This window comes from Scylla paramamosain, chromosome 45 (assembly GCF_035594125.1).
Source record: "Scylla paramamosain isolate STU-SP2022 chromosome 45, ASM3559412v1, whole genome shotgun sequence".
Lineage (NCBI taxonomy): Eukaryota > Metazoa > Arthropoda > Malacostraca > Decapoda > Portunidae > Scylla > Scylla paramamosain.
In genome coordinates this window covers 8,624,027-8,649,251 of record NC_087195.1, presented here as the reverse complement: position 1 = coordinate 8,649,251, position 25,225 = coordinate 8,624,027, and the positions used below count along the sequence as shown (strand labels likewise).

The window sequence follows — 25,225 nt, the reverse complement described above, 5'->3', positions numbered from 1 at the left end:
GGGTGACTTGTGGACCAGATAGGATTACAGTAAGTTAAATGTGGGAATATGTGGGCATAATACACAATTTTCATAATTTCCACTGTTACAAGGTTTTTAATTTTCAGTAATAGAGCAATTGATCGAGATAATTTAAGGCAAAGGTTTGATATGTGGTATTTAAAGGTAAGATTTTCGTCAAAAGTGATTCCGAGAAACTTAGTTTTAGAAGCTTGCGTAATATCTTTAGAATGGGAAGTCTGGGTAAGAGTTGGTATTTGGTATTGGTGTTTGTAAACATCATATAAAAAGTTTTAGCGGTGTTTATTGTTAGGCGATTTGCAAGACACCATTCAGCGCAAGCAGATAATTCGTGGTTGGCTCTATACATGAGGTCAGTGGGATTATCACCAATCATGTATAAGGTGGGGTCATCAGTAAACTGTATTGTGTTTAGAGTCGTAGAGGCATTGCAGATATCATTAATGCATATTAGAAAGAGAATAGGTCCTAAAATGCTACCTTGTGGCACACCAAGATGTATGGGTTTGATGATAGACTTGGAGTTATTGTATGAGGTAAACTGAGTTCTGCCAATTAAGCAAGATTTGAACCATTGTTGAACACAACCGCGAATACCATAGTGGTGTAATTTGTCTATGAGAATGTTCAGGTCAACTGTGTCAAAGGCTTTGCTAAAATCGATGAAAATGGAGATAATAGATTTATGGGTATCTAGAGCATTATATAGGTCTGATGTAAATAAATTTATGGCGTCAAAAGTATTCGGTCCTCGACGAAAACCAAACTGGCTATTTTTTTTTAAGAATTAATGTTTACTAAGGTAGTTCATGAGATTTTTTTTTTTTCATTATAATTTCAAATATTTTGGAGAAAATTGATAAAATAGAAATAGGTCGGTGATTTGAAATGTTTGTTATGCTTCCGAACTTATGAATAAGGATAATTTTTGCTAGCTTGAATCTAGAAAGGAAAACTCCATCTTTGAATTAGTGAACAATATTGAGAGGGGTTCTGCTAAAAGATTTTTGTTTTCTTTGATTATTTTCACAGATACTTCATCAACATGGCATTTTTTTTTTAGGGCAGAGATGGCTTGTACTGTGTCATTTATTGTCACAAAAGGAATATTCATCGAATATTCATAGAATTTTGAGCTCTCGGAAGTTGGTAGCTAATTTTAGGTGCAATTTTGGAAAAAAAAAAAATATGTTTTGAAGGCATTTGAAATTTCATCAGGAGTGTTTAGGACTGTTATTGTAATTTAGGGTGTGGGAAACTGTATTTTGATTATTTTTAGAGGTTTTGTATTTTCTATTTTTTAGTGTTGAGTCTAAAGTTTGAAAATTTTTGTTGGTAGTATTCAGTTTTTCTTTGTTTTAATAAGGTATTAAGATAATTTCTATAGTGCTTCTAGTGCTCTAGTGTAACGGATCCTAGTTTATACAGTTTGTACAGCTGATACTTATGTTTTTGCTGAATTTATTAACCCTTGTGGTAACCAAGACTTATTTAGACGTTTGGATGTGATAGTTTTAGTTATTTTGGAGAAGCAGGAGTAGTATATGCTGAGTAACTTATCAAGGAATATGTCACAGTTTGTGTCTGTGTTTCTGTTGGTGAGATAGAGATTCCAATCTGTATTGGAGAGAATCCGTGTAAATTGCAACCGGTTTGCTCTATTTAGTTGTCTAAAACAAAATTTGTGTATTATATTGCACACTTTACTTGGGACTAGAATATTTATAAACACAGGAAGGTGGTCACTAAGAGGAAAGTGGAGAATTCCAGATAAGACTGGCTCACCGAAGTTTATCCAGATGTGATCCAGTAATGACGGGGGGCGCGGTTGCATTAATGTCTGGAAATCTTGTTGGGCGAGATATATGTGGGAAGTAGTTGTTAGATTGCAGAGTTGTGATAAAAGAGTTGGTAGGGGGGGGGTGTGACACATGTTCAAGAAGGTTTATGTTGAAGTCACCTGTGAGTATATTCCAATTGTTTGAGAAAAAGCTATTTGAAAGAAGATTTTCAATAAAAGCATTGAATTCACTTACTTTATCATGTTTACTATAAGGGCTGCATAAACAAGTAACAGAATAATGGGTATATGGAAGAATAATTCTCACACTACATAGTTCAGCATTCTCGTCACACATACAAAAGTCAGTACAAGCTTCGCTTTGCAGGACAGTTTTTACATAAATTGACACTTCCCCACCTGAAGAGCCAATAGGTCTGTGTACATGGTATGAGATATAGCCATCAATTTCATGGAGGTGAACATTATTTGCATTTAGCCAGGTTTCGCTAATACATAAAACATCCGGGAGTTTGGGAAGAGTTTTAATAAAAGAGATTACTTGGTTATAATTTTTGTTCAAAGAGTGGGCATTTATGTGGTGAACATTTATATAATCAGTATTGGAATTTGGTATTGCATTCTTGTAAGGGGAAAGGTCATGATAATTATAGATATCATCTAATTCAAGTGATAGGTGCATGGAGTTTATAATTTCAGTGCCAATGCTATCAGAGACTTGATCGTTTTCTAAATCACTAAAAAGGGTATTGAGGAGATTCCCATTAGTAGAATTCGTTATAGACTAAGGGAGATGAACTGGTGAAAGATAAAAGCAAAAAAATATAAATGATTTGAGAAGGGAGGGTTGCAGGGAAGTTAATAGGAGGGAACAAGTAGGAGTAGCAAAAAAATGAATAAAAAAAAAGCAAGTGAAAACCTCTGTGGTTCATTGTGGTGTCAGCTCATACAGGGTGGCGATAATTAAAATCTCTTGGTAGAAGATGAGAGAGAAGGTCTCGCATGAGGCGGTTAAGGTCGCCCCTCTCGATAAGAACACCAGTGGAAGATAAAAAATAAGTACCCTGTACAGACGATTTAAGAAAATGTTGACTGCAACAACCTGTAGTGAAGTTTTCAATTCGAGATTAGTGTAAGGCATGTCGTTACAAACCAGAATTGCAGTGCCACCTCGGTAGCCTTGTCCTAAATTAAAATCAGAATAAAATGCACAATATCCGAAAGGAGCGGAAGGAACTGAGTCTCGCACCATTTTCTGTTGGAGACATACGCACGTTGGAGAAAAACATGACAGAAGAAGACTCAGCTCTTCCCGGCAACCATGCAGACCATGACAATTTCATTGGAGGAACCTTAGCAGTGTTACTTTGAGGGGGGTTTTCAGTGAAGCATCAGAAACTAATTTCCTTTTCTCAGCCTGAACAGGTACCTTACTGGAGTGGCGAGGCTTATCTAGACCTGTAACGCTGGTGAAAACAGAAACCTGAGATTGAACACCTGCTGTAGTGATGGGAACAAGCACACGGATCTCTGAAACGCCTTAAGAGAAATAAAGAAGATAATTTCTCAAGAGAGATGGACTGGTGTCGGTCTTCGAGGATATATTGTCAAAATGTGCCAAAAATCCCTCAACGTCCATGACAGATGTGAATGAATATTTTTGTGTATCTAAATCCAGCCCAAGGGAATGTCATGCTCCTAAAGGAATCTTTCTGGGGGGTACGTCTGTTGAGTCAAGGGACTCAGCAGATCCTCAGCAACATTTCTGGAGGGACTGAAGAGTTATATATATAAATATATATATATATATATATATATATATATATATATATATATATATATATATATATATATATATATATATATATATATATATATATATATATATATATATATATATATATATATATATATATATATATATATATATATATATATATATATATATATATATATATATATATATATATATATATATATATATATATATATATATATATATATATATATATATATATATATATATATATATATATATATATATATATATATATATATATATATATATATATATATATATATATATATATATATATATATATATATATATATATATATATATATATATATATATATATATATATATATATATATATATATATATATATATATATATATATATATATATATGAAGGATGAAGGTCTTTTAAGTGACTCAGAAGACATACAGTCAGTCTCCCATCATGTTTTTATTATACGACCCTTGGTAGCGACGTTCAGAATCCACTATATCCTAGTGGAAGCGCTCGCCTTGCTCCTCGGAGTACGCCCATATATTCACCTTAAATTTATCAAGATGAACGTCAAAGATATGGATTTTGAGGGACATCCTTCAACCCATCTTGCCGTAGTTTCTCACCAAGGTCTCAACAACTTGCACATAGTTTTCGGCTTTGTGATTCACCAAGAAGCCAAAAATCACTGCGATAAAACTGTTCCACGCTGCTTTCTCCGTTCTAGTGAGCTTCATGGGGAACTCCTTGCACTCCATGACCTCCTATATTTGTGGAACGACTACACCGACATCCACTTTTGCCGCAGACAAAAGGAAAAAATCTTGGAGATACTTGAAAGCTGCAGACTCCTTATCTAGAGATCCGACGAATTGTTTCATAAAGCCCAATTTTAAGTGCAGTGGAAGAAACAGTACCTTTCTTGTTTCCAACAATGCCTCCCAATTGACGTTGTTCTTCCAGACACTAAACTCGGTCCGCAATGCCATTCCCTCTTGTGGTACTATACCATGGTGTCTCTGCTGTCCCAAAGGCAAAAATGACATGGAAACTTGGAAAAGCCGCCTTGGAGACCTATAACTTCCCAACCGTACTGTCCATATTTCAAGGCATCTAGCAAGATCTTAACACTATTGTATTTCTCTTTGAGCTGGACAGAGTGAGCGAGGGGAAGAGATAGATACACGTTCCCGTTATAAAAGCAGAACTGATTTGAGGTTCCTGCACGAGCTGTCGATGAAGAGGCGCCACTTATTGGAGTTACAGGCCATTGCGATTGCCTCAAATAAATCGGTTTCATTATGGCAAAAGAACAAAGCTTACGTTAACGAGTAAAAACGCTTGAAAAAAGCTGGTGACGATTTTTTTTCACTTGGCATTTTCACACTTTCATTGAAGCGTCTTGACACCCCTCTTAACTTTTTCTTCGTTAACTTCTACAACATTCGTAGTCTTAGATCTAATTTTCAGTCTGTAGAACACCACCTCTCCTCTATTAAACCTCATTTTCTTTTTCCCACTGAAGCACAGATGCTTGAGGCAAATGACAATAACTCCTTTTATGTTCCTTCCTACTTCCTTTATCCTCATTTTCAATTCAAAACTGGATGTTGAATCTATGTGCGTAATGACTTAACACGTTCTTGAATCTTCCGAGTTTTCACCATCTGGCAACAACTACAGAGTTAGCCTTAAACTAAATTTATCTGTGCTGTATAACTCTCACCTAGCTCCTCTGACAATGAAAAAAATATTTGATTACTTAACTTCCAAAGTGGAGCACATTCTGACTCTTCCCTTTTGCGGAGATATCCATTCTTGAAGACTAATGTTCACAACCAGCTTTGGCTTTCCTCTCCCTTCTCTGATCATCCTAGTGAACTAGACTTTAACTAAAGCAATTGGTGCAACAATCAACTAGTATTCCTGACAATATTGGGGATATTCCCCTGCCAGCTGGGGACTTGCTGATTTTCCATGGAATGACTACTGTTTTTGTGTCAAAGACCCGTCTCTGTGTATTGAGTGCATAACAGAGATGATAGCGTCTGGCATGGAGGCGTACATTCCCCACTCTTTTTTGCGACCTAAACGCAGCCTGTTCTCGTGCTATACATGACAGACACGTGGCCCACAAAAGGTACTTGAGCCTTCCATCACCTGAATCTCATGCGCTTTATACTTTTGCCCGGAATCATGCCAAGTCTGTTCTCCAACTAGCCAAAAACTCTTTCTTTAATAGAATGTGTAAAAATCTTTCAAGGTCTAACTTCCCTCGTAACTTATAACATCCAGCCAAGAACATCTCCAATACCTTTCCTTCTTCATCTTTCCCTCCTCTATTTCAATCTGATGGCACTACTTCCATTTCATTTATTTCTAAAGCTGAACTCTTCGCTCAAACCTTTACTAAAAACTCTACAGTGGATGATTCAGGACCTGTTCGTCCCTCTCCTCCACCCTTTGATTCCTACATGCTACCCATCAAAATCCTTCATTGTCATGTCTTACATGCCCTCGTTTGCTAAAGCCTCTGAGGGCTTATGGGCCTGATGGGGTCCCTCCTATTGTTCTCCAAAACGGTGCGTCCGTCCTTGAACCCTGCCTAGATAAACTCTTTCTACTCCGTCCATCAATATGTACCTTTCCTTCTTGTTGGAATTTTGCCTTCATTCAGCCTGTTCCTAAAAAGGGTGACCGCTCTAATCCCTCAAACTACCGTCCTATTGCTTTAATTTCCTGCCAATCTAAAGTTTTTAATCTATCTTGAACAGAAAGATTCTTAAACATATATCACTTAACAACCTTCTATCTGTTCGCCAGTATGGGTTCCGTATGGTAATCTTCTGGGTTTCTTTACTGAGTTTTGATCATCCTCTTTTAAAGATTATAGTGAGACTTTTGTTGGCTCTTTAGACATATTAAAAACTTTTTTTCTTTATAGCGTCTGGCACAAAGCTTTGATTTCCAAACAACCCCCCTATGCCTTTTATCCTTCTCTCTGTAACTTAATCTCAAGTTTCCTTTCTGACCGTTCAAATGCTGCTGTAGTAGACGGTCACTGTTCTTCTAAATTTATTAACAGTGGTGTTCCTTAGGGTTCTATCCTGTCACCAACTCTCTTCTTATTATTCATCAATGAACTTCTAAAGGAAACTTCTTGTCCTATCCATTCCTACGCTGATGATACCATACTGCATTTTTCCACGCCTTTGCATAGACGTCCAACCCTTCAGGAAGTAAAAAGTTCATGCATGGGAACCACAGAATGCCTGGCTTCTAATCCCTCTAAAATTTTTGATTGGGGCAGAGCAAATTTTGTATTGTTCAATGCCTCAAAAATTAAATTCCTTCATCTATGAACTCAACACAACCTTTCAGACAAGTATCCCTCTTCTTCATTGACACTCAGCTGTTCCTCTGTTCTACACTGAACATCCTCAGTCTGTCGTTTACTTATAATCTAAACTGGAAATTTCATATATCATCACCAGCTAAAACAGCTTATATGATTTTAGGTGTTCTGAGTCGTCTCTGCCAATTTTTCTCACCCTTCTCCCCCTCCTGCGTCAAACGCTGTACAGGAGCATTATCCACACATGTATGGGTGTATGCTTTGCATGTATGAGGGAATTCCATTTATACCGCTATTTTAACTCCTCTCCTCTAACTGTTTGTCATCAGCTTCATTCTTATCGCTGCAATGTTGCATTTCTTACAATTTTCTACCGCTACCTGCTCTTCTTATCTTACTAACTGCATGCCTCCCCTCCTCCTGTGGCCTTGCTGCACAACACTTTCTTTTTTCTCTCAACTCTATTCTCTCCACCTCGCTAACGCAAGAATTAACCAGCAGAAATTCTCATTTCTCTGATAAACTCTGGAACACTCTGCCTTCTTCTGTATTTTCTGCTTCCTATGACTTTAACTATTTCAAGAGAGGTTTCTAGATACTTATTCTTCAGTTTTTCATGATTCTCTTGTCATCTCTTTTGGGACTTGGACCTCAGTGGTATTTTTTCTTTTTCTTTCTTATTCCCTTGGCCAGTAACCTTTTTATCATTATTATTATTAATAAGCCACAAATCGGTAAGATGTAGGGGCGTGGCGAATTTTTTGGAGCAGGTTCTCCAGCATCATCAAAGACATTTGGACAATAGTCATTATCGCTGTCAACTACATTTCTTGATCGAGTGATGTCAGTATTTGGTAAGCATAAGGGTGTCAAGACAAAACGCAATATCCGACCCGCAAGGTGTTCCAGAATGAGAAGTAGAAGCAAGGAGAGGTCGAACTCCAGCCTGCACGTGTAGCATCACGTGCAGATGGTGATATCTCGAAGGCCTGACAGGCCCTTGAGGACTAGATGAATTTTGGTCCCAAGGGACAAGGGACAACCATCTAAGGGGACTGCAAAGGGAGCGAGCGGATGGGTTAGCTAGTCATAATGGGGCTCATTAAAAAGTGGTCCCTCATAATTCAAAAGTTTGCTTACGATGTAGCTAAGACCTCTCCTCAACAATGCATTCCAGCCCAGACACCCGAACCTCCAACACAGGACGACTTCAAAAGGTGGACCCTCCGTTAGGCCACACTATCGGCCCATATTGATTGCCTAACTCTGAGAACCAATTCGTCTTGTCCTTTACTGGCGACTTTGCTGGCATGGGTAAATCTATCCCCATACGTAGGGCAGAGCAGTGTCTGAAACCCCATCAAGCCCTGCTCGCCTGGTCATAGGGACACGCAAATCCCTCCCCCCCACCACGACAAGGCGGTTCCTCCTAGTGCACCTAGTTTTCAATTTGTGGAGCATCACCTCTCCTCTATAATACTTCATTTTTTCCCTACCAAAACATTGCTGACAGTAATCCCTTTTTTGTTCCTTTTTTTTTTCTTTCTCAATCCTCTCAGGATCCTGCGTCTATTGAGCAACGACCTTCACTGACCAATCTTGTGAACTAACATTTAATTTTAATATTCTCCAAAATATGAAGAAATTAGAGCAGCGCTCTACCAATACCAATCGTCTTGAAGATAAGCCCAACATTCTTGATCTTTTCTTAACCTCTTCTTTTCCTTATCCTGTCACTGCTTTTTCAGTTGTGGTCCAATTCATGACAGTTCAGCTGTAAGAAATTTTGTGAATAACTTTCTAAAGCCCATGCAATATTTGTTTTTCTTGGATTTTGAGAGGCTTCCTTGATAAAGCAACTAAGTTGAAGGACCCTTCAAGAAAAATAGTTCGATGTTCAACTTCGTCTTCCTAAGTTTCTGAATCTTTTTGTGGTAAAGTTTCCAAAGAATATTAATATTATCGTTTTCTTTTCAGATATCAAGTTCAAGAAGACACAAAGATAAATAAGCATCCCGATATTCCATCTGGCTTCATATTTGTAATTGACTTATTCTCTGTTCCTATTTTCTCGTTTTTATTTTCCTTCCATTCATCCTTACTGTAGCTTCTGTTCCCCTAACCTTCCTTTACATTCTCTGTTCTTCACTTTTGGTCTGATCCATTCCTTTTTTCCCCCTTTCCTCTTTGTGCTCGTTTCCCTCTTTTTTTTAATTTTTTTATACGTCCTTATTTATTTTATTATTATTGTTTTGTTTTTTTATAATTCACCTAACCCATTCTACTCCCTTTCTGTTTATTTGCCTATTTTACCCATCATCTTCTTTATTATTTTTTTTTTTTACTCAATTACTTAATTCTTTAACTACCCCCTCCCCCATCTCTCTCTCTCTCTCTCTCTCTCTCTCTCTCTCTCTCTCTCTCTCTCTCTCTCTCTCTCTCTCTCTCTCTCTCTCTCTCTCTCTCTCTCTCTCTCTCTCTCTCTCTCTCCTCGTCATCCTTGTCTGTTATCCCTGCTTTTCTTATTTCTTCCAATTCCTAGTGCCCTTCTTCGCCATCCTCGCTTCCTCCTTTTTCTCCCACCGCAGCATGATGTGTCCCAAGATTCTAATACCAAGATGGTGGCGTGGTGCCACTATACTCCTCGCCACGATAGCTCCCTCCATCATTTTCTTTTACGCCAAATCACAGGTAAGGACAGGGGCCATGTGCTGAAGTTCATCTCGTGTGTGTGTTAGATTTATGACAATATTTAAATTGTGTTATAGATGAGCATTTACATAAAAAAAAAAAAATACAAATGGTGCCTCAAGATGCTTAATAAAGACGGCAATATAGGCAGAGAAAGAAAATGAGATGTAAGACGTTTTGCACTCTGAGGTGGCTTAGAGTAGAGGGTAACACGAGAAAAAATTAGTGCAGAGTTAAAGATGGAAATGATGATGATGATGATGAGTAGGAGGAGGAAGTGATTATTTTCTGCTATGGGGGATAATTAGTGATTGCATTACTATATATCCAATACGTTTTGTTACTGCCTTTCTCATGTCTACAGTAGCTTAAAATAAGCACGTCTTACACTTTACAGTCAGCACGGTGTGGCTTCGTGATGGTTGTAATGGCGGTGATGTGGGTGACAGAGGTGATACCCTTGCATGTCACAGCCCTCATACCCGTCTTCGCTTTCCCCTTAATGGGCATTCTTTCCACTGGTATCGTGAGTAGACTGTACCTTAAAGATTCCAGTATGATGTTCCTCGGTGGCCTCATCATGGCGGCAGCGGTGGAGAACTGCAACTTTCATGAACGTGTTGCCCTTTTCGTGATCCTCCACGTGGGTGAGTGCAGTATTGGGAATAGTAGTATAAGAGAGAGAAAAAAAAAGGGGGGGGAGGGGAGGAGGACAAAAGATATGTTGCACTGTAAGGATTCAACTGTATTTTGTAAGATTTTTTTTATATTTCTTCCTTCACTTATTTTCTTTTTATATTGACTTTTATTGTTTATTGCCTCCTTTCACCTTTGTCTTCTCTTCTTTTCTCTCTGAAATCCTGATTTACCTCCAAAATCTCTGCATTATCTCTCCGTTAGCTTTCATATTCTAATGCAGATAACCTGAGGTCAATGAAGTTTTTTTTCGAACTCATCTTTTCAGTTTCATTGTTTGATAGGAAAAATGGAAAATCTCTCTCTCTCTCTCTCTCTCTCTCTCTCTCTCTCTCTCTCTCTCTCTCTCTCTCTCTCTCTCTCTCTCTCTCTCTCTCTCTCTCTCTCTGTCTGTCTCCCTGTGTGTGTTGTAACATACCATGGTTGATTGATCTATTACATTTTTTTAATGACTTTTTCGCAAAATGGGAAGCCAGAACACGATGAAATTATCGTGAACATGCACAAAGTCTTCGATAAGGTCCCGCATAACAGACTGATCTCCAAATTATGTCTCATATGATAAAATAAATTGTATGTGCATGATAAAGGACTGACTGAGAACGAAAGCAACTATTTTTATTATTATTATTATTATTATTATTATTATTGTTATTATTATTATTATTATTATTATTATTATTATTATTAACATTATTTTTATTACTATTATTATTATTATTATTATTATTATTATTATTATTATTATTATTATTATTACTATTAATGTAGAAACACCTGAGTGGTTTAACGTGACCAGTGTGTTTTCAAAGTAAGTATTTGGGCTCTCTTTTTATGACGTAAACTATTTAGAAAGCGATAACCTACAAAAAGTACCTAAATTCGCTGAGGATACAACTGGAAGCTGTAGCAAACATTAGAATGTAATTAGAAATGGCAGGTGTTTTTCATTGTAGATAAACGCAAAGCTATGGATATTGGAGGTAATAATGCAAAAATTTAAACAAGAGCTCTGTAATGGTAAACCAGTGAATTGATTGACAGATTGACTGATTGGAAATTTATTTGGCACCGCAACAGCCGGAGTCATATGGCGCCGACTTTTAAATTAATATTATAAATAAATAAATCAGATAAATAAATAAATAAATAAAACTAACGAAGATAAAAGGAGAGGGAACATCGCGCACAAGGCAAGTGATATCCCCTAGCCGAATTACAGAATCAATAGGAAGGTACAAAGTACACACAGTACTGTGGAGAAACACTCGCAGCAATAGCCTGCAGCGGAGTATTAAGTTCGGCATTGTTATAAAGAGTACCACTTCAAATAAGGAGAGCGGTACCACCACGCTGGACTTGTTGGAAGGAAGAATGCAATGCACAATAACCAGAAGAACGCAGTGGAACAGAATCTTCTAATTTTGACAAACATACCTTGGGGAGAGGTATTAGAGAAGACTCTTCTCCTGGGAAGAGCGCAAACTACAGTAATTCCATTGGAAGAACCTGAACAGTGTTCCTGTAAGGGATGCGGACTATCAGGTAAGGTGTTCAAAGGTAGCTGTCTCCACGGTATCAGGTATTAACTCGCTGTTTCCCCAGCGTCGGATATCGAGAATGAAAGGAGAAGGAAAACCGTCACATTTAACATCCAAGCACAAGAAAATATCACAAGATGTAGTAATCCACATTGTCCCGGCGTCGGATACGCCCAGGAGCGGTAGGCCATGGGCTGAAAACAGGGACGCGCAGGTAGACTCGCTTGCCTGCCAACGCTTGATGTTGTCACGTAACTCGGGAGGCCGAGCACACGTGTTGCCTACAACAGGACGAGGTCGAATTGTCACAGATAATGTGGAGGAAATGTAGACAAGAAATGATGTCTGACCAGGCACACGCCTGGTCCACAGTCTCGTTAATCAGTAAGTCGAGAATGGTAGAAATGAGCAGCAGAATACTGGAACAGCTCCGTAGCTGACCCAACTCAGAACAGCAGCAACTCCTGCGAGTTGGTTAGGTTGGCTGGAGAAACCACGGTAGTTGTGAGAACGTGGTCGAATCCCAACTGAGTCTGCCACCAATAAGTATCACACCGTACCCGTAGGTCGGGTCGGGTACGAACATCTGTGCTTTCTAAGCACGAGGGAAGCAGGAACGAAAAGAACAGGTAACGACTGTAAAATGAGGCAGTTACACAGTTATTTTGAGGGAGTTATTAGAGAAGCCCCAGAGAGGAGTTTTTCTTTGCCAATCTGATCAGGTAACTTGCTCGAGAGCACATAACGAACAAAGCCACATATCTGGATCAGTGGGGTCAGTGTCGTGTACGAAACGAACAACGCCAGACGTACTCTGGGCCAATGGGGTCAGTACCATCTCAATTCCAACTATCATATTCAAATCCCAACCCACCTATTTTGCAGTGTTTAGTTTTTACCTTTTTATTCTTTTAAATTTGACTTACACAATAATTTTGCTACTTTTAGTTTTCATTTTAACATTACCAGTAGTTTTATGAATCTTTTAATTCGGCGTCAAATGACATTTTGTTATGGCGCCAAGTAAGAAATTATCAAACCACTTCATTTCATCTTACTAAAGAAGCGTAGCTTATCTAACCCTAGGTTTCTTACTGAAGAGGAAACCTAAATGTGAGGACCTGTGACAATAACAAAAGTCGCACACGAGTCTCCTAAGTGCCTACAGGAGTAAAAAGCTTCCTTGAAACAGTCGAATTGGTATCTCTTTGTGCAGAGGAGGTATAAATTATTAAACTCTCTACGACTAACGTTCTTACCATTCCAACTTGTCGACAATTTTCACGTGCAATTAAGTAGTTTTCCTTTCTTGTGCATTCAGTTCCACTTTATGAACAGCATTCATGACACACCAACAATTTATCTTCAACTAATTTTCTTATTTCAAGGTCAGAGTCCTCGCCTGCTTGCTCTCGGCTTCATGATCGTTACCAGCTTCCTTTCAATGTGGATCTCAAATACCGCCACCGCTGCTATGATCGTCCCTATCGTGGATGCTGTAGTGAAGGAACTGACGAAGGTGAAGTTGAGAAAGATAGGTGTCAAAAACAAGTAGAGGACTGAGGGGAAAAAAAAATAAAGAAAGAACGGCATAAATAAATGGTAACAAATAGATATGGGGAAAGTAAAAATAGGATGGGTAGGATGCTAAAAAAAAACAAAAAGTTCAGGAATGTAATGGAGAATTTGGTGAGCTAAGCAGCCCATATGTCTCATCTGAGCCCCTCCCTACACTCGCGTAATAAAAAAATCTTGTTACTATAATTTCATGTGCATATAAATGCATTCAGCATATATCAATGTACTTTTTGCTAATTTCTATCAAGAATTGCTCCTACATTGCATGTATTTTTGCATAATTTCCAAAGGAAATACTGAAAGTTAATATCTTATCAACATCAACAAGAATACTGTAGTCATCACTACTTTTAAATACGACACACTACAAGTCTATAAACTATTTGATTTACAGCCCCAAAAATAAAAGAAACACATGACACTACTTAATATGATAAACCATAGTCATGGACATCGCAGTAAATTGATATGGTTATTTTATGAAGCGATTGTTTTAACTCACTCCGGAATCGATTATTATGGCGAGAGTGTTCGCGGCCGTTCAAACCCAAACAAACTTCTCACAGGGTGTGCAGCTCTGCCACTAACGTGTTACGCACTCCTTTGTTCAAATACAATCGATAGCTGTAAATTTTCTAGCGATGGTGAGCTGAGGAGGCGATGACAGCTGCTCTTAGGAAAGACACATGGCGTCCTGCAGCAGCCTGCCGAGAGTGTCACAGGCACTTCACTTCAGGGGTGAGAGAAAGAAGAAAGTCTTGTGCAGTGAGGCCGCGGGAGAAGGGGAGGCATGCAGTTAGCAAGATCAGAACAGCAGTAAGCATGAAAATAGCGGTAGAAGACAGCCAGAGATGCAACATTGCGGCGATGAGAGAGAGGCTGAAGACCGTCGGTTAGAGGAGAGGAGTTGATGAGACGAAAAACTTCTGATTCCACCCTGTCTAGAGGGGCGGTATAAGTGGAACCCCCCCAGAAATGTGAAGCATACTCCATACATGGACGGATAAGGCCCTTGTACAGAGTTAGCAGCTGGGGGGTGAGAAAAACTGGCGGAGACATCTCACAACACCTAACTTCATAGAAGCTGTTTTAGCTAGAGATGAGATGTGAAGTTTCCAGTTCAGATTATAAATAAAGGACTGACTGAGGATTTTCAGTGTAGAAGAGGGGAACAGTTGAGTGTTATTGAAGAAGAGGGTATAGTTGTCGGGAAGGTTGTGTCGAATTGATTGATAGATGGAGGAATTGAGATTTTGAGGCATTGAACAATAACAAGTTTGCTCTGCCCCAACCAGAAATTTTAGAAAGATCAGAAGTCAGGCGTTCTGTGTCTTCCCTGCGTGAAATGTTTAGTTCCTGAAGGGTTGGACGTCTATGAAAATAGGTGGAAAAGTGTAGTGTGGTATCATCAGCGTAGGAGTGGATAGAACAAGAAGTTTGGTTTAGAAGGTAATTGGTGAATAATAAGAAGAGAGTGGGTGACAGGACAGAACCATGCGGAACACCACTGTTGATAGATTTAGGAAAAGAACAGCAACCGTCTAACACAGCAGGAACAGAACGGTCAGAATGTAAACTTGAGATGAAGTTACAGAGAGGATAGAAGCCGTGAGAAAATTGTTTAGAAATCGAATCTTTGTGCCAGACTCTATCAAAAACTTTTGATATGTCCAAGGCAATAGCAAACGTTTCACCAAAATATCTAAAGGAGGATGAGCAAGACTCAGTAAGGAAAGCTTGAAGATCACCAGTAGAGTGGCCTTGACGGAACCCATACTGGCGATCATATAGAAGGTTGTGAAGTGATAAATGTTTAAGAATCTTCCTGTTGATGATAGGTTTAAAACTTTACATAGGCAGGAAATTAAAGCAATAGGACGATAGTTTGATGGATTAGAATGTAGGCAAACTTCCAGCAAGAAGGAAAGGTTGACAGACAGAGCTGAAAGAGTTTGACTGGGCGAGGTGGAAGTACGGAGGCACAGTTTCGGAGAACAATACAGGGTGGAATCAAAAGCTTTTCGTCTCATCAACTCCTCTCCTCTAACTGACTGTCTTCAGCCCCTCTCTCACCGCCGCAATGTTGCATATCTAGCTGTCTTCTACCGCTATTTTCATGCCAACTGCTCTTCTGATCTTGCTAACTGCATGCCTCCCCTCCTCCCGCGGCCTCGCTGCACAAGACTTTCTTCTTTTTCTCACTCCTATTCTGTCCACCTCTCTAACGCAAGAGTTAACCAGTATTCTCAATCATTCATCCCTTTCTCTGGTAAACTCTGGAACTCCTTGCCTGCTTCTGTATTTCCATCTTCCTATGACTTGAATTCCTTCAAGAGGGAGGTTTCAAGACACTTATCCACCAATTTTTGACCACTGCTTTGATCCTTTTAAGGGACTGGCATTTCAGTGGGCATTTTTTTTTTATTAGATTTTTGTTGCCCTTGGCCAGTATCCTTCCTACATAAAAAAAAAATAGGAGGGACCCCATCGGGTCCATAAGCATTCCGAGGGTTTAGACCAGCAAGGGCATGGAAAACATCATTGCGAAGAATTCTAATAGGTAACATGAAGTAGTCAGTAGTCTCTGCAAAAGGGAAGAGAGTCAGAATGTGCTCCACTTTGGAAGTTAAGTAGTCAAAGATTTTCTTATTCTCAGAGGAGTTAGATGAGAGGCATACAGCACAGATAAATTTAGTTTGACTCTGACTCTGTAGTGACTCTGTAGTCTTAGTCAGGTGGTGGAAAACTCGGAAGATTCAAGAGCGTAGGCATGAGAGCAGGTTAAGTCGTTGCGCACCTAAACGCAACATCCAGCTTTGGATCGAAAATGAGGATAGAGAAAGTAGGAGGGAACAGAAAAGGGGCTACTGTCAGTTGCCTCAGACACCTGAGTTTCAGTGAGGAAAAGAAGATGAGGTTTAGATGAGGAGAGATGATTGAAAATTAGATCTTAGACCACGAATGTTGCAAAAGTTAATGGAGAAAAAGTTGAAGGGGCGGTATTAAGACACTTAGGATCGTCATCAGAAGGGCCTTCCGACCTGGGGACATTTGTAGATTTGTAGTCCTCTCCCCAGATGGGGACTCCGAGTCTGGTATAAAAGTCGCCATGAATTTTGAAATTTTTTAGTGAAGGGTGTGTGTGTTATTAGGTGCTTGTAGTTTTGTGTGGAAGAAAAAAGTTGTCTTTAAAGGGCAGGTTGTGACTGCTCCCTTGTGTTGTGAAACACAAAGGGAAACTGTTAGTGAGGTCACAGCTGGGCTTAATGATATATATATATATATATATATATATATATATATATATATATATATATATATATATATATATATATATATATATATATATATATATATATATATATATATATATATATATATATATATATATATATATATATATATATATATATATATATATATTTATTTATTTATTTATTTATTTAATTAGTTAATTAGTAAGTTATTTTTACCTATTTTTTTTTTTTTTTTTTTTTACAGCATTATTATCCTGTTTCTATAAGGAGTCACTGTTTTTGATGAGTCTCCTCCATGTAACCCTGTCCTGCGCCATTTCAAGGTCCAAGGTCTTCTCCATGCCGTGTGCCACAATTCAGTCCTTCCATCTCGTCCTGGGTCTTCCTCTCTTCCTCCTGCCGCCCACTTCTATGTCCATTATCTGCCTTTCACAGCACCCTTCTTCTCTCCTCATAACATGACCACACCATCTCAGCGGCACTTCCTGCACCTTCTTACTCACACTTAAGCGTAATTGTCCCTCTTATGACTTCATTCTTAATTTTATCCTTCCTTGTCACTGTAATCATCCACCTAAGCGTTCTCATTTTTATAATTTCCATTTTATTTTCATTACTTTTCTTCACTGTCACAGTCTCTAGAGTCTAGACCATACATCATAGCTGGTCTCATCACTGTTCTATGAACTTTCCCTTTTAGCTTCAATGGCATTCTTTTGTCACAGAGGACATCTGACATATTACGCCAGTTTTTTTTTTTTTTTTTTCCATCCCGCCTGTATCCTCCTGGTAACTTCTACCTCTTCGTTTCCATTTGCCGCAACCGTTGAACGTAGATATCTGAAGTCCCTCACTCTGTTCAGAGACTGACCATCAAGGGTCATGCTCCTCGTGTCTCTGTTCCCACCTTGATCCTGGTGTGCCATCACCATATATTCCGTCTTCTACTTATTTGCATTCCCCGCCTTTCCAGTGTTATACGCCACTCCTCCATCCTCTCTTCCAATTCTTGTTTTGATTTACCATCTAACACCACATCAACCGCATACATTTCTTATGGCACTCCTCTTCTTACCCCCTCCGTCAACACATCAAACACTACATTAAAGTGGAAGGGGTCAAAAGCTTAACCTTTATACAGCCCAACCTTCACATCAAAACTCTCAATCATGCCTGCTACAGTACCCCCGTTTTCACATTTGTGTACACTTCCATACTTCTCTGGCACCATTTTCTTCCTTAAGCATCTCCATGCTTTCTGTTTCGGGATTCAGTTATATGCTTTCTCAAATCTATAAATATTGCGCTTATCTCCCTCTGCTTCTCCCTCTATTTTTCCATAATCTGTCTTAGCACAAAAAAAGCACTACTGGTTCCCTTTTTAGTCATAAATCCAAAGTGATCCCTCGATATCTCCATCCCTTGTCTCTCGCATTCATAATCCCCTCCCACACACACACACACACACACACACACACACACATATATATATATATATATATATATATATATATATATATATATATATATATATATATATATATATATATATATATATATATATATATATATATATATATATATATATATATATATATATATATATATATATATAATTTATTTATTTATTAATTTATATAGGAGGGACACCAGCCAAGGGCAACAAAAAAAAAATCAAAAGCGGTTAAAGAAGAAGTACCTTCAAGAGTTCAAGTCATAGGAAGGAGCTAATACAAAAGCAGGAAGGAAGTTCCAGAGTTACCAGAGAAAGGGATGAATGATCGAGAGTACTGGTCAGCTCTTGCACTAAAGTGGTGGATGGAATGGGGTGAGAGAAAAAAGGTTTTGTGCAGCGAGGCCGCGGGAGGAGGGGAGGCATGCAGTTAGCAAAATCAGAAGAGCAGTTAGCATGAAAATAGCGGTAGAAGACAGAAAGAGATGCAACACTACGGCGATGACAGACAGGCTGAAGACATTCAGTTAGAGAGGAGTTGATAAGACAAAAAACTTTTGATTCCATTCTGTCTAAAAGAGCGATATGAATCGAACCCTCCTCCCCACACCATACATGTGGAGCATACTCCATACATCCATGGATTGTACATACATACATGGATTGTATGTGTATCAAGGCTAGGAAGGTGCCTCGTTACGAATGACTTTGATTTAGTAATTGGGTACCATCACCCCGAGTTGATGCCTTTCCTACCCTCGTACCGTGGCCAGGATTCGCACATGTGTACCTGAGGACCCCTTGATCTCCAAAGTGCGCGCGGTCACACTGTACCTTGGCGGTTTAAAAAGAATATATGGAAGACTTTTTTTTTTTAATATTTCATATGCATCAGAAAGAAAACTTGTTTTCATGGATACAGAACGGTTTTGCCCGAGTTGTAACTCAGAAGAAATTGTATAAAAGATATGTTGAATACATTAATATGCATGTAGAATGGCTCTACAAAGAAAACTCGAAATTTCTTGTGACTATGGGCTCGCTCTGCCACCTCCTGGTGACAGCCACTTGTCAGAAAATCTCCATTGAAATAGAAAGTATATAAAGGGATAAAGGGCAGGTGAGATGAAATAATACATGAAGAGAGAAAGCGAGAAATGAATGAGGTACGAAGAACACTAAGTCACTGTGATCAAAGAAATAGGGACGCAAGAATAAATGCATAAATAAGAAATAAGGAAAGAAATAATAACAAACATTAAACAAAAAGAAAGTAGCAGGAAAAGTAAGGTATAAGGAGGATAGAAAGTCAGGAGAAAGCAAAGATGTAAAGACACTGGTGTGATACAAGCATGAAAGCTGAGTAAAAATAAATAGCAAAATATCCGTTAACTAAAATATAAGGAAAATTTTATGTAAGAACAGACACGCAATAGACAAACAGGATTGTGCGACTGGGTATAAGATTGAAGTAAGGATAAGTAATAAGGATAACAGATGTGGGTAGGTTTTGGAAAGACGAGAGAACAGACTAGCTTGCAAGGATGGAAAGAGGGATATAAGTACTACGAACATAAAATGTAAGAGATGTGGGAGTTAAAGGTGTAAGTTGTGACAAGTAGACGGTGATGAAAAGAGTAATGACTTGGTCAAAGACTTGTAACTTAGCGATTTACCTACTAAGATTTTTTTCCGTTTAGACTTCTTCCCTCGTCGGGATATAACTAGGGAAATATGGACCAGCGAGTCTTATTATTAATTACCAGGATCAAACAAATATACATTTAAATAAATAACCTACAAGAATTAAGCTTTGCCAGGGGATCAAAAGAAATATGTTCTCGGTGGTTTTTCTTAAGTAAAGTTAGTTGAAAAATGCACTCAGTTGTAAGGTTGTCGGTGATGAGTCAATAAGAACGAAGATGATAGGTGGACATATGTATTAAATGCAATATTGGGTGGCCGTCACGTGTAAGCCTGTTGATTTTTTTCAGTTTCCATAATATCCTTAAGTTTGACCTTCTTCAGTTAAGGGAGATGGATGTGATAAAGTCCAATGAAGACAGTCATCACGTAGGAATCACGAATGACTGCGAGGAGACAGGACACATTGCCAAAAACAGATATCTTCGACGTGGACCAGACGGTACATACATCGACATGCACGTCATAAAGTGAGTCTTGTATGTAGAGCAAACGTGCTGCTGCTTCGACGTGCATCTAACGTGTGTCCGTATATCCTGTCTACAGCACCCAACGGGTTCTGTCCACTAATGTACGTTTTCTTTGACTGTTTACCTTGTGATATGTCTTATTTGCTCTATTAGCTTTGCTTACTACTTCGCTGTTATAATTTTTACGTTGTGTGTTTATTTTATGATCTTTCTTGTCTTACCAGTTTTGCTTATTTCGCTACTATCATTTTATAACCACGTTCAACATTCACGTTCGTTCATCTTGTGATCTAACTTTATCTGTCTCAGTCTTGCTCACTGCCCCTTGTGGGACTTAATAAACGTTTCTTCACAGATAAATTACTTTATTTGGCTTCAATGAAAATGATCAGTTATTTAGATTTAAAGAAAACACACACTTTCTTAAGAAAAAAAATATTTCTATTGTTTTCAGATATAACAGTCTTTCATTCATTGACGCTTTCACGTTCACTGTACAATCCACTCATATGCTTCATGGTAAAATACGTAAATATATTGTGACTAAAATATTAAAGTATGTGTGTGTGTGTGTGTGTGTGTGTGTGTGTGTGTGTGTGTGTGTGTGTGCGTGTGTGTGTGTGTGTGTGTGTGTGTGTGTGTACTCACTGGAGACGTTTTTTTTTTTTTTTTTGCGTCCTTTAATATTTTAGTCATAATATATTTACGTATTTTACCATGAAGCATAAGAGTGGATTGTACGGTGAACGTGAAAGCGTCAATGAATGAAAGACTGTTATATCTGAAAACAACAGAAATATATTTTTTTCTTAAGAAAGTGTGTGTTTTCTTTAAATCTAAATAACTGATCATTTTCATTAAAGCCAAATAAAGTAATTTATCTCTGAAGATCTTGGCTGTGGTTCCAATATAGTGTTAATGGGACTGCTGGACAGGTAAAGGATCAAAGACTGTGTGTGTGTGTGTGTGTGTGTGTGTGTGTGTGTGTGCTCACTGGAGACGTCTTTAGTGTTAGACAATTTTTCTTTCTTTTCTTGGACTCACTTTATGATGGACACTTACGTGTAATGACTTGTAAATGACTTTTTACTTTTTTTTCGCGAAAGTTAGGAGAAAAGTGGTCTACATTTGATTAGTGAATTGCGTGAATGCGTGAATTGTAAACATGAATTCGAAAAAAAATATTTTTGATACAAAAAACATGGAATCTTCATTTAGGTTGCAAAAAGTATTATCTTCTTTGTGATATTTTTGGCTCTCTTGAATGTAGAAGTTTTCAATGTAAAAACTTACAGAGAGGAAACGAATGAAGAAAGTGAAATCGAGCAAGTAGAAGTACTTGAAGTCACCGCTGCAAGGACAAGGAAGGAGGACGCCGGAACAGAGGGAGAAACTAGAAAAGAAGCGGAAAGGCGAAAGCTCAAAGCGGTAAAAATGGAATGTCTCTCCTTGAAACAAATGCTGTTCCTTTCCGTCGCCTTCTCGGCTAACACTGGAGGCACAGGATCACCTCTTGGCTGTGGGCCCAATATAGTGTTAATGGGGCTGCTGGACAGGTAAAGGATCAAAGACTGCACTATGTATGAATGTAGAATGAATGAGCGGGACGTGTGATTTCTCTTCTTTTTTCACGTAAGTCCACCGGCCAAAAAAAAAAAAAATAAATCATTAGAAAAGGCCCACTTAATGCCAGTTCCCATAGAGATTCTAAATTGAAAAATCAAATAATGGAGGATAAGATTCTTGAAACCTCCCTCGTGAAGGAGTTCAAGACATAGAGAGGAGGATGTAATGAAACAGGATTGGATTTCCAGTCTACCAGAGAAAGGGATGAATAATTGAGAATGCTGGTTAGCTCTTGCATTAGAGAGGTGGACAGGATAAGGATGAGAGAAAGAAGAAAGTCATATGCATCGAGGCCACAGGAGGAGAGGAGGTGTAGCAGATTCAAGTGACCATTAATTTCAAATGATCAAGTGAGCACGTAACCTTACTTTTACTCCCAGACGTACGATGCATTTACTCCAATCAACGGCAACGCACGGACTTCAGTCGTCACTATTCAACAGCAGCAGTAGTAGGTATGCCATCTAGGTTAGGTTAGGTAATAATAGGTTAGATATTGCTATATATTATTTAGGTCAGGTTAGGTAATGCTAGGTTCGATTAGTGTCCTTAACGGAGGTCCAGCAGGGGCACAGGTCCCCGGTTAGGTTAGGTAATGCTACATGCCATTTAAGTTAGGTTAAATAATGTTAGGTTAGGTAATGCTAGGTTAGATTAGTATTCTTAGGAGTGAGTCCAGGGAGGTCCGTACCTTGCCATATCTGATAGTAAATGAGCCGTACGTCTTGTAGTGAAAATAGGGCTGTGCGTGCACTTGGTAACTTGAAACTAGCTGGTCACTAAAACCTACGACAGAGGTATGCAGTTAACAAGATCTGAAAAGCAGTTAGAGTGAAAACAGCGGTAGAATAATGCAGGTGATACAACACTGCAACGATGAGAAAGAGGCTAAAGACAGTTACAGGAGAGGAGTTCATAAGACGAAAATCTTTCGATTTCATCTTGTTTAAAAGCGCGGTATGAGTAGACCCCTCCCCCTCCATACGTATAAAGCATACTCCATACATGGACGGATAAGGCACATGTAGAAAGTTAGTAGCTGGAGGGGGGGGGTGAGAAAACTGGCGGAGGCGACTCAAAACGCTTAACTTCATAGAAGCTTTTTCAGCAAGAGATGAGATGTGAAGTTTCCAGTTTAAATTTTAAGTAAAGGACAGACCAGAGTTGTTCAGTGTACGCAAAAGAATGGGACAATTAATTGTCATTGAAGAAGAGGGGATAGTTATCTGGAAGTTTGTGTCGAGTTGATAGATGGAGGAATTGTGTTTTTGAGGCTTTACCCCTATCAGGGAAAGATGAAGTAAAGTTATTGGAGATGTATTTGGCTAGGTACCAGAAATCACGTGGGGAGTTTTTATAGTCAGAGGAGTTAGGGGAGAGGTATACAAGACAGATAAGTTTAGTTGGAGAGTGACTTCGTAATCGGAGCTAGATGGTGGAAAATTAGGAAGATTCAAGAGCGTGGGCACAAGACCAAGTTAGGTCGTTGAGCACATAGACACAACAACCAGTTTTGGATTAAAAATGAGGGAACAGAGAAGGCTACTGTCAGTAGCCTAAGACACCTGTGTTTCAGTTAGGAAAAGGAGGTAAAGTTTAGTAGAGGAGAAGTGGTATTCTATGTACAGAGTGAAAATTAAATATATGGCCGTGAATGTTGCAGCAGTTAATGAGGAAAAAGTTGATAGATGTCAAGAAACTTAGGGTCGATACCAGAAGAAGAGTCCGATCTTTTTTTTTTTTTTTTATGTAGGAAGGACACTGGCCAAGGGCAACAAAAACCTAATAAAAACAATGCCCACTGAAATGCCAGTCTCATAAAAGGGTCAAAGCAGTGGTCAAAAATTGATGAGTAAGTGTCTTGAAACCTTCCTCTTGAAGGAATTCAAGTCATAGGAAGGTGGAAATACAGAAGTAGGCAGGGAGTTCCAGAGTTTACCAGAGAAAGGGATGAATGATTGAGAATACTGGTTAACTCTTGAGTTAGAGAGGTGGACAGAATAGGGGTGAGAGAAAGAAGAAAGTCTTGTGCAGCGAGGCCATGGGAGGAGGGGAGGCATGCAGTTCGCAAGATCAGAAGAGCAGTTAGCATGAAAATAGCGGTAGAAGACAGCTAGATATGCAACATTGCGGCGGTGAGAGAGAGGCTGAAGACAGTCAGTTAGAGGAGAGGAGTTGATGAGACGAAAAGCTTTTGATTCCACCCTGTCTAGAAGAGCAGTATGAGTGGAACCTCCCTAGACATGTGAAGCATACTCCATACATGGACGGATAAGGCCCTTGTACAGAGTTAGCAGCTGGGGGGGGGGTGAGAAAAACTGGCGGAGACGTCTCAGAACACCTAACTTCATAGAAGCTGTTTTAGCTAGAGATGAGATGGGAAGTTTCCAGTTCAGATTATAAGTAAAGAACAGACCGAGGATGTTCAGTGTAGAAGAGGGGGACAGTTGAGTGTCATTGAAGAAGAGGGGGATAGTTGTCTGGAAGGTTGTGTCGAGTTGATAGATGGAGGAATTGAGTTTTTGAAGCATTGAACAATACCAAGTTTGCTCTGCCCCAATCAGAAATTTTAGAAAGATCAGAAGTCAAGCGTTCTGTGGCTTCCCTGCGTGATATGTTTACCTCCTGAAGGGTTGGACATCTATGAAAGGACGTGGAAAAGTGCATGGTGGTATCATCAGCGAAGGAGTGAATAGGACAAAAAGTTTGGTTTAGAAGATCATTAATGAATAATAAGAAGAGAGTGGGTGACAGGACAGAACACTGAGGAACACCACTGCTAATAGATTTAGGAGAAGAACAGTGACAGTCTACCACAGCAGCAATAGTACGATCAGAAAGGAAACTTGAGATGAAGTTACAGAGAGAAGGATAGAAACCGTAGGAGGGTAGTTTGGAAATCAAAGATTTGTGCCAGACTCTATCAAAAGCTTTTGATATGTCCAAGGCAAGAGCAAAAGTTTCACCAAAATCTCTAAAAGAGGATGACCAAGACTCAGTAAGGAAAGCCAGAAGATCACCAGTAGAGCAGCCTTGACGGAACCCATACTGGCGATCAGATAGAAAGTTGTGAAGTGATAGATATTTAAGAATCTTCCTGTTGAGGATAGATTCAAAAACTTTAGATAGGCAGGAAATTAAAGCAATAGGACGGTAGTTTGAGGGATTAGAACGCTCACCCTTTTTAGGAACAGGTTGAATGTAGGCAAACTTCCAGCAAGAAGGAAAGCTAGATGTTG

At 38.9% G+C, this 25,225-nt stretch overlaps 1 protein-coding gene across 3 annotated transcripts in view; it reads left to right on the top strand.

Moving 5' to 3' along the window:
* Positions 1–25,225, top strand: part of LOC135094219 (Na(+)/citrate cotransporter-like) — a 45,140-nt gene that overhangs the window by 9,940 nt on the left and 9,975 nt on the right. The window contains exons 2-7 of one of the 3 annotated variants that reach the window (XM_063994118.1): positions 8,948–9,011; positions 9,513–9,661; positions 10,059–10,308; positions 13,287–13,417; positions 20,215–20,360; positions 21,656–21,916. In XM_063994118.1, coding sequence (XP_063850188.1) covers positions 9,560–9,661; positions 10,059–10,308; positions 13,287–13,417; positions 20,215–20,360; positions 21,656–21,916 — 890 coding nt within the window. In that variant the 5' untranslated portion in view covers positions 8,948–9,011; positions 9,513–9,559. The remainder of the gene's footprint in view (positions 1–8,947; positions 9,012–9,512; positions 9,662–10,058; positions 10,309–13,286; positions 13,418–20,214; positions 20,361–21,655; positions 21,917–25,225) is intronic. The other 2 variants (XM_063994119.1, XM_063994117.1) reach the window with 2 other exon arrangements.